Below are 9269 nucleotides of genomic sequence, written 5' to 3' on the forward strand. Positions count from 1 at the left end.
AGTTTGGTATCACTTGTCTGAAAATCATACGATTTGATATTTCAGTTTTGATTTTGTAAACTATGAATTTTTCTGTTAGTTCTGTTAATAATTTAAAATTTACTTTCAAACGATTTGGTATTTCAGTTTTAATTATATAAACGATTTGGTACCTCAATTTCAATTATGCAAACGATTTGGTACCTCAATTTCAAACGATTTGGTATCTCATATTTTATTCTGTTAACGATTTAGTACTTATATTTATCAGAAGGCCTTATAGTTTATAAAATCAAAATTGAGGTACCAAATCGGTTGATTTTCAAACAAGAGGTACTAAACTGTGAATTATGACAAACGTGAGGAGTCTTAGAGTAATTTGCTCTATATTTTAATTGTATTTTTATAAATTGTTCATATTTATATAAATGTTTTTCAGCTTTTCTTTCATGTTTTTAAAAATTTAATTTTGTATGCATATAGTTTGGTCCAAAAATAAAATAAAATCAAGATTTGTCATTGATCAAACATCTTATTAGGTGAACTTAGATACATTTAAATGTGTTTTGTTATTTAATAATATACACTTTTTTTTAATAAATAGAGTTATAAATATTTAAGAAAATAAATAATATGCAATTAAGAATTTAACATAATTTAATTAATTAAGAATATTTAATCGAGATTAATCATGTTCAAATTAAGTTAATCTTGTCATAACAGATTGATATGTTGATGATAAGAGCCTATTTATATCAAAAACATAATTCATTTAATATTGTGTTTTGTTGTATTATTTAAGAAAAATTATTATATAGAGTCAGTCTATCGTGTCATCCATGATTTAAGTCTATTATATTATGATACGTCATTAAAATGATGGTAATATTTTAAATTCGTTTGTTATTTATTTAGTAATATTACAAAATTATCATATAATTTTAATGACGTATCATAAATAGGGTTAGTACACGAATGACATGGTGGATTGAGTCTATTCAAAAAATTCTCCATTATTTAATTGTAATATATCCAATATTATTATGTGTACCATGTGGGCTTTTATTTTGGTTTAATTGCTAAAAAATCACAAACTTTAGCATGTTTTGCAAATTTAAAATAATGTTTCAATTTTGACATATTAATACACAAACTTTTGATTTTTTGCAATTTTAGCACCGTCAATTTTCCTTTAAAAAAATAGAGAAAAATGATGATGTGAACATCGGAATAACCACTGTTCCGGAGTCCACATCAACATTTTTCTCACGAAAAATTGATCGGTGTTAAAATTGCAAAAATTCAAAAGTTTGTGTATTAATTTGCCAAAATTGAAAATTGATATTAAATTTACAAAACACGCTAAAATTTGTGAATTTTTACGCCATAAAACAATAATTTTTTTGTGTTTAAAGAAATCAGTAATGTAAAGGTAGTCCATTGAGTTTTTGCAACCGGAAATCATCCATAGCAGTCGAATTCCGCTTCTAAAACAACACTTGACAATTAACATCATGAATCCGTAACTAACAACTAACAGTTGAGATTTTAAAGAGTCAATTACCATTTTTAAAAAAAGTCACATTTAAATTACAGTATGAGCAAGCTGAGGTGGAATTATTTTGGTATACAAAGCAAATGCCACACAAGCAATAGCTGGCCCAACCCAAAACACCCAATGTCCATCCCAAAGATGACCTCCACGAACAATTGCTGGGCCAAAACACCTCGCCGGGTTAAGCCCAGCCCCAGCATAGCCTTTAGCGGCAGTAACCGTCGTCGAAATATACACAAGAAGGCCCAAGACCGATCCAACGATAATAAACACCGTAACATGCCCCAATGCCTTAGCTTGACGATGATCGAAAGCCATATAAACCGAAGCAAAAAGAAAGATAAACCCACAAATTATTTCTAGCCAAAGCGCTTGGCCTGTTTCGAGTCCGATTGTAACCGGACCATGTGTGCTAGGTACATGAATGTGAAGGGTGCAGCCTCCGAGCGAAAATGCTCGCTCAATGTTGCTATTCACCACGGCTTTTAGCGCTAGCGCGCCAATAATAGCGCCAACGGACTGAGCCAAAATATATATGAAGGCCTTTGATAGTGAAATTAGGCCCGTAAGCGCGGCGGCAAAGGTGACGATCGGGTTAATGTGGCCTCCGGAAATGGGGTATGTAGCAATTAGGAGAATTGCTACTGTAAATGCAACAATGACTGATAGTATAAGATTTGGTGCTTTTGTTTCACTTTGTATTGTGGCTATGACTATTGTGTCTATTGCAAATACAAGAACCGCTGTGCCTAGTAGCTCTGCCAAAGATGCTCTCCAAACCTAAAACATTAACACCATTAATTTTGTTTAGTAAGAATTTTACTAAATTCAATAAAATAACATTATTGAAACTGTGCAAATGTCTTAAAAACACTCATTTTTTAACCGCTTTTAAATTATAACTTAACTTTGTAAAGTCGTCAATTTTACCAAAACTCCCACCTTTCACTTTTAATTGTGCCCAATTTTGTAAATTGGAATCTTTTCCACTTGAAAAGAATTCAAAAAAACTCGTACCAATGATTTATTTGAACTTTTTGACACTAGAAATTTTTTAAATTAAAGGGCTTATTTGAACTTTTTCTAAATAAAAAAGAGATCAATTTAGTACTTGTGGTACAATTGAAAGTGAGAGATGTAAAATTGTACAAATTTGGCGATTTTTAAGGTTAAAGTACATTAAAAAGGGTATAAAAGGTGGGTGTTTTAAAAATATTTTTGCCGAGATACTATTACAGTACTTACATATTTAGTGGGTTCAATAAATGGCGGAAACCAACCTATTTATTTTTAACAAAACGGTCTCCAATGTTTTATTTAAAACATTTTGATAATGCAACTTGTATATTAAAGAAACGGGAGATTATCCGCTCATATTATATCAAAACATGCACATATAGCAAATTGTTTGGTTATTAAATATTTGTCGTTTTAATCTGGATTTGTAAGGCGACTTGGAAAGTTGGAAATAGAGGAAGCAAAAATCGGCAACCAGAAAAATTGATTTAAAATGAATAACTAGCCTCCCATTTTTTGAATATATCTAATTGAGTTACTAAAACATTTCAATCACATTAAAAAAAAATTGACACCACTCGCGCATCCAACATATTTATAAATTCTCTATAGGCTAAATTTATTTTTGATCTCTAAACTATACGATTTTTAACTTGGTCCCTTATTTTTAATTTAGCAATTGAATCCTTAAATTTCTATTTTTCAAGCAATTGAGTCCTTAAACTTCTACTTTTCAGCAGTTGGGTCCTTCACCAGTTTCTTAAAAGGACCCAATTGATCAAAAAGTATAAGTTTAGGATTGAAGAAGGAAAATTTAAAAAGGAGGAACCAGATAATTAAAAGTTGTATAATTTAGGGATCCTAAAATGAATTTAGCTTTCTTTATAAGTGAAAGATAAAAACATATCGGTTGTCACATTATTTAAATTCAAAAAATTTAAGCGTGGTAAGTAAATGTTTACCCTTTCACAATAGACTGAATCACCAAAAATCTTCCAACTGTTATCCCCTTTTCAAATGCACCTTAACGTTATAATTTTGTCAGCTACATCCAAATTTGCACCTTTGGTTTTCAATTCCACCCTCAAAATCAAATTGGACTCTTTTTCACTTGGAAAAAATTCATAAATTTTTTTATAAAGTACTCGTTTGAACTCTTTTTCACATAAAAAGTTAAAAATGGATGACTTATTTTAACTTTTTTCAAATGGAAAAGAGATCAATTTATGAGAGTGGAATTAAAACTCAAAGGTGCGAATCTGAGTGCAACTGACAAAATTACAACGTTAGGGTGCATTTGAAAAGGGGCTAAAAAAGGGATTTTTTTTTATTAAGCCTTCACAATAAAAAGTAGACAGGATGATATTGTCGATAAATCATTCACACATCCAATAAGCCTCGTCTCAGTTAGAAACTAAACTCATCCTAATTGGCTATCCCAGTTTTGTACAATGAGCAACCAAAACCAAATTTTAAATAGTCAGTTTAGTTCGAGTTTTAAATTGGATTAATTTTGGTTCCATAAAATTAACTTGTAGTTTTAGAGAAAATTATTTAGTTTAAAAAGTTTCTGTTAAAAATTCTGGTTTGATTCAAACCAGTTCAATCTCAGTAACTTTATTAAAAATTATTCATCAAAAAGTAACTTTATTAAAAATTATTCATTAAAAAGTAACTTTATTAAAAATTCATGCGTACTTACCATGATAGAGAATAGATCTTCAAAGCCAAATGTTTTTCTCAACAAGTTGGAAATATTCATTTCGCCTTCCTCAGTGTTTAGTGGCTTATCATGTCTGCAAAATCATGACAAACTCATTGATATGACGATAAAACATGGTGAATATACAGTAGCGGGATAGGGCAGGGTGGACCGCCCCCCTCCCCTGTTCGCCGGGCTTCGGTTATTACTATATATTCTAAAAAAAAATTAACGGTCCGCTCTATATCCTTTTCTACTAACCAATGATCTTTTCATTCTCTTTTCTCTTTTTTATTCCGTTACTGAAAAAAATATTTATGTATATTATGTCCAGTTTGATCACATTATTGAAATAATATCAATAATATAAATTATTTAATTAGAACTTTTATATATTTAACCATATGATAAAATTTCTTAACTTTATCCATAAATAACATGATAGACTGAATGTTTAAAAGACAATGGAACTTACGTTGGCGTAGAGACGACGTGTTGAATTTTAGGGGCGTAGAGACTTTCTTCATCTAGAGGAGATCCTATATATGCAGCCATTTTTCTCTTCTTTTTGCTGCTCTATGCATGTTTACAGATCTAATATTTATATACATATAGTAGAAGAAAAGTCCAAATGTTGAAGTTCTTCAATTTCAATATAATTAATTAAAAATTTATTGTTCTTCAATTCAACGACAATAATGGCTATCGATGATACGTACTTTCCAGCTACTCAATAATATGCATATAAATAAATAAATAAATTATATTACGATATACAAAGAAATTATGATCATGTATACTGTATGTTATTAGTTTATTGGAATTGAATTTTGACAAATCAATTTACAGAACTTGTGGATTTTGATTGAAGAAAAGTGCCAAAGCATTCTATACTTCAAAGTAATATACATGTGAGGAATACATAAAAAGTGTATTTGATTGATTTAAATACAATAATTTAGATAAATAAAGATAATTTGATTTTTTTATTTAATAAAATATAATAATAAGTAAAAAATATAAAATAATTATCACAAGAAGTATTTATTAATAAAAGATTTTTGAATTCATTTATTAATAAAAGATAATTTCTCAAATATAGCAAATGTTATGATTAGAGGGAGAATATCATAGCAAAAATTATTATAGCAATAAAAAATAATTTACTATTTATTGTTAAATCATCATAACATTCTAAAATAATAATTTTAAACAAATATATCTAACTAGATGGACATGTAACAAATGAAGAAAATAATAAAGTATAAACTGACAAATTACATGTATAAAATACGTAAAGTGATATTAATAATATTTTCTCTTTGTTATATCTACAACTATTTGTTCTTAAAAAATTTTATAATGATTTTATATTATTTTTAAAAATGTTGTTTTAATGATTCTATAAATTCTATTTAGTTTAAGATAACGAATAAAAAAAACCGAAGGAGTATTAAAAAGGCATAATTACTTAAAAACATCCCACGTTGAATTTTTTTTCGTTTATACCCCAACCTTAGAAAGATTTCAATTGTACCCTATTTTGGGTTTTTCGTTTTCACCTCTACCCTGAGGTACTAAATTGATCTTTTTTTCATCTGAAAAAATTTAAAATAGTCCTTTATTTTTAGCATATATTCTAATTAGATATTAATGTTATTAATTACATAAAGACACCTTCTCCCTTAATAATACATATTTAATTTATATTAATTATCAATAATTTTTATTAAATTAAAAATAAAAATAAATAAATTTACGTAATATAAAATATATTAATTTTTTTTTTAGTTTTCTTCCGTTGTACGAACTCCTCCTCCTTCAATGAAGGAGAAGGAGGAGCTGCTGCTCCTCCTTGGAAGGAAGGAGCGTGGTCCTTCCTTCCACAAGGAAGGAGCATATCTGCTCCTTTCTTGTGAAAGGAAAGACCACGCTGCTCCTTCCTTCCATGGAAAGAGTAGCTCGTGCTCCTCCTTCCATGGAAGAAGGAGGAGCACGAGAATCAAAAAAAATAATAATGTTTTTTTAGAAAAATATTAGTGGCAGGGTTATAATCGGAGGAGTACGATGCTATGTTGGAAATATTTTTTTAAATAATTTAACTTTTTAATAAAATTTATAAAAACAATTAAATAGGATTTATTTGAATCTTTTAAAAGATAAAAGACTTTTTTGTATTGTTCCAAATAAGAAAAGATATGATATAATTTTTTTATTTAGTTGTTATTAACGTTTTTATTTTTAATGTATTTAAATTATCAATTGTACCATTAGTTGGGATAGAGATGAAAATGAAAAATTCGAAATAGGGTACAAATAAAAAATTTCCTAGATCGGGATATAAACGAAAAAAAAGTTCAACGTGAGGTGTTTTTAAGTAATTAGGCCTATTAAAAATTAGTTGATCCGTGATTCCCTAAGCCTTCACACGTGCACAGTTGTCATAGACATACTTTCTGTAATTATGTATTAAATGCATATATATCCTATCCATTTACATGAGATATCATATCCCACTATTCAAGGATCATAACTGCACCTTGCAATGTTGAATTATAAACTGAAAGTTTGCAAGAAATGAAACCCTAGCCGTCTTCTCTTTTCTTCTCTTTTTCTGAAAAAATCCTAGCCGTCTATAATTCTTTATTCGATTCTTTTTCGGCTGCCGTCAATGGTTTAGGTAATGCCGTTGATGGTAGCCATCTTTTGTTTTATGTTATTTTAATTTCATATAGTATAATAAATAGCCAAATTTTTTTCATTTTTTTCTTGAGGGATTAACATCTATCGACGAAGCGCAAATCCAATTCAAATTTTCATAAATCAAGAAGCGAAGATATATGGATTGGAAATCTTTCAACAATAAAGATGAAATCGTTCATGGGCTATAGTAGTTTTTATTGTTTTAGTATTGTATTTTATTTTGAGAATTCTATTTTGTCCTTTCTATATGAAGGGTTTGTTGTCCTTTCTATGTGAAAGGTTGTTGTCCTTTCTATGTGAAAGGTTGTTGTCCCTTTTTTACGAAGGGTGTTCATGTGTTGGTTGTATGTGATGTCACAGCTGTAGTTTCTGATTTCATAAATCAGTTTGCAGGTGATGGTGAATATTGAGCGAAGACGGCACTTTATTGGCGAAACAGTTAGATAATTTATTTTTTATTTTCGTAAGTAGATCTGCGAATCAGACAGCATGTTGTCTGTTCCATGTCAGGTCATCGGGTTTAATTTTCAAATTTTCCCGAATTTCTTACAAATGTAACTGTTTCATATTTGATTAATGAAGTTTGATGAATTCTAAAAAAAAAAATTGCACCTTGCATAATGTTGGACAGCCGGTGAAGCTTAGCGCCAAGCTTTTAAATACAGTTCTGAAATTTCGATGTTAAATCTCATGGAATTTCTTCAAATTTATTTAAGTTTAAAAAATCATGTTCAATAAATTCACGCCATTAATTGTCAAATGGATGATGCAAATTAAAAAATATAATTTTAATAAAATTGATATACACCATCTATTTTACAATAAATAATGTAGATCGCAAACATGATCTTGTTAAAATAAATTTAAGAGAATTCTGATTAAGTCTCAATACAACCAAATTAAGATCATATAATATAAGAGTAAAATATCAATTCACTCCCTGAACTTACACAAAATATCAAATAAAACTAAACTCGTAAAACCGGATCAAATAACCCTAAAACTTGACAAAACAGGATCGATTTCACCTTTTTGACCAAAAAATAAAGTGGAATAATCTATTTTAAAAAATTAACTCTAATTAACCTTAATTAAAACACTAATTGATTCTATTTAAATTAATATTTAAGGAGACTTTTTTATCTTTTTTTTCTAATTAAGTCTTATTATTTTTCTAATCAATCATAATTTACTAAAATTAAATCTAATTAGACCCTAAAATATCTAAAAAAAATCTAAAATACTATCACGCTAATGTTAATCACGCACCATCTCCGCCAACCGACCACCGCTCAAAAACAAAATTATGGCCACCTTACAACCATGAATAGGTCTGTTCTTCAAACAAATGAAGAAAATACCTCTTAGGTCTGTTTTGAGTTTGTTTAAAGAACAGAGTAATATTTTTATTTTTACTCCAATGAACTCTTTAAATTTAAATTTAAATTTTTAAATTTTATAGATAATAAAAAAATATTAAATATTAATAATATTAATTTAATGGATTTTCTAATGTAAAGTTTTTATTTAATTTAATTTTATAAAAAATTAATATTAATAATATTTTTATTGTTAAGTTATTTATTTATTCAATTTTTGTATTAAAAACAATTAATATTATATTTTAAAATAAAATTAACTAACTTATTTTTTAAAATTTAAAATTTTATCTTTTACGATTTGAAGTAGAGTGAAAATGATTCTCTACATGTGCAGAGCTAATTTCACTGTTTATTCTAAATTTTAAAAATAGAGAATCCATTAATCTATTGTCAAACTCTAAATTTAAGAGTTTGACAATTTTAAAGAGTTATTTGTAAATGCTTTTAAGGTAAATAATTTAGTCAAAATATAAATAAATTATGTAATTAAATTAAATTAAAAAAATAAGATATAGTAAGTTAATCAATATAGCATATTTTGATATTTACATAAAAAAATATTAAATTAAATAGCATATTCTTTCTCATGTATTTTAATTCTTTTTTCTTTAGATTAGCCCTTTAATTAAGGTGCACTTTGTTTCCACTACACTCATTTTCCAAGAAGTTGGGACTTTTGCCTGCTTATTTTAATTTGCGTTCTTTCTTTATATTATCATTGGAATCTCACCAGATCTCTAAATCTCCTGAATTTCATTTGAAATATCACAAACAAGTTCTGCCAGTGTTTTCATAATTCCAATACTTAGCCTGGCATCCGATTTTAATAGCCAAGAGAACAATATTTTTATTTTTTTATTTCTTGTAAATAAAAATGTAAATAAAAAATAAATCTAAATCCTGATTTTTTTTTCCACATCCATTTAATTCG

At 27.8% G+C, this 9269-nt stretch overlaps 1 protein-coding gene across 1 annotated transcript; it reads right to left on the reverse strand.

Moving 5' to 3' along the window:
• Positions 1-1519: 1519 nt before the first annotated feature.
• Positions 1520-4838, reverse strand: LOC126680094 (probable aquaporin TIP3-2). Its single transcript, XM_050375141.1, has 3 exons — positions 4729-4838; positions 4254-4347; positions 1520-2314 (listed from the first exon to the last, which is right to left on the reverse strand). The coding sequence occupies exons 1-3, from the start codon at positions 4806-4808 to the stop codon at positions 1565-1567; spliced, it is 924 nt and encodes a 307-aa protein (XP_050231098.1). The 5' UTR covers positions 4809-4838; the 3' UTR covers positions 1520-1564.
• Positions 4839-9269: the final 4431 nt, after the last annotated feature.

Source organism: Mercurialis annua, linkage group LG5 (genome assembly GCF_937616625.2).
Source record: "Mercurialis annua linkage group LG5, ddMerAnnu1.2, whole genome shotgun sequence".
Classification (NCBI taxonomy): domain Eukaryota; kingdom Viridiplantae; phylum Streptophyta; class Magnoliopsida; order Malpighiales; family Euphorbiaceae; genus Mercurialis; species Mercurialis annua.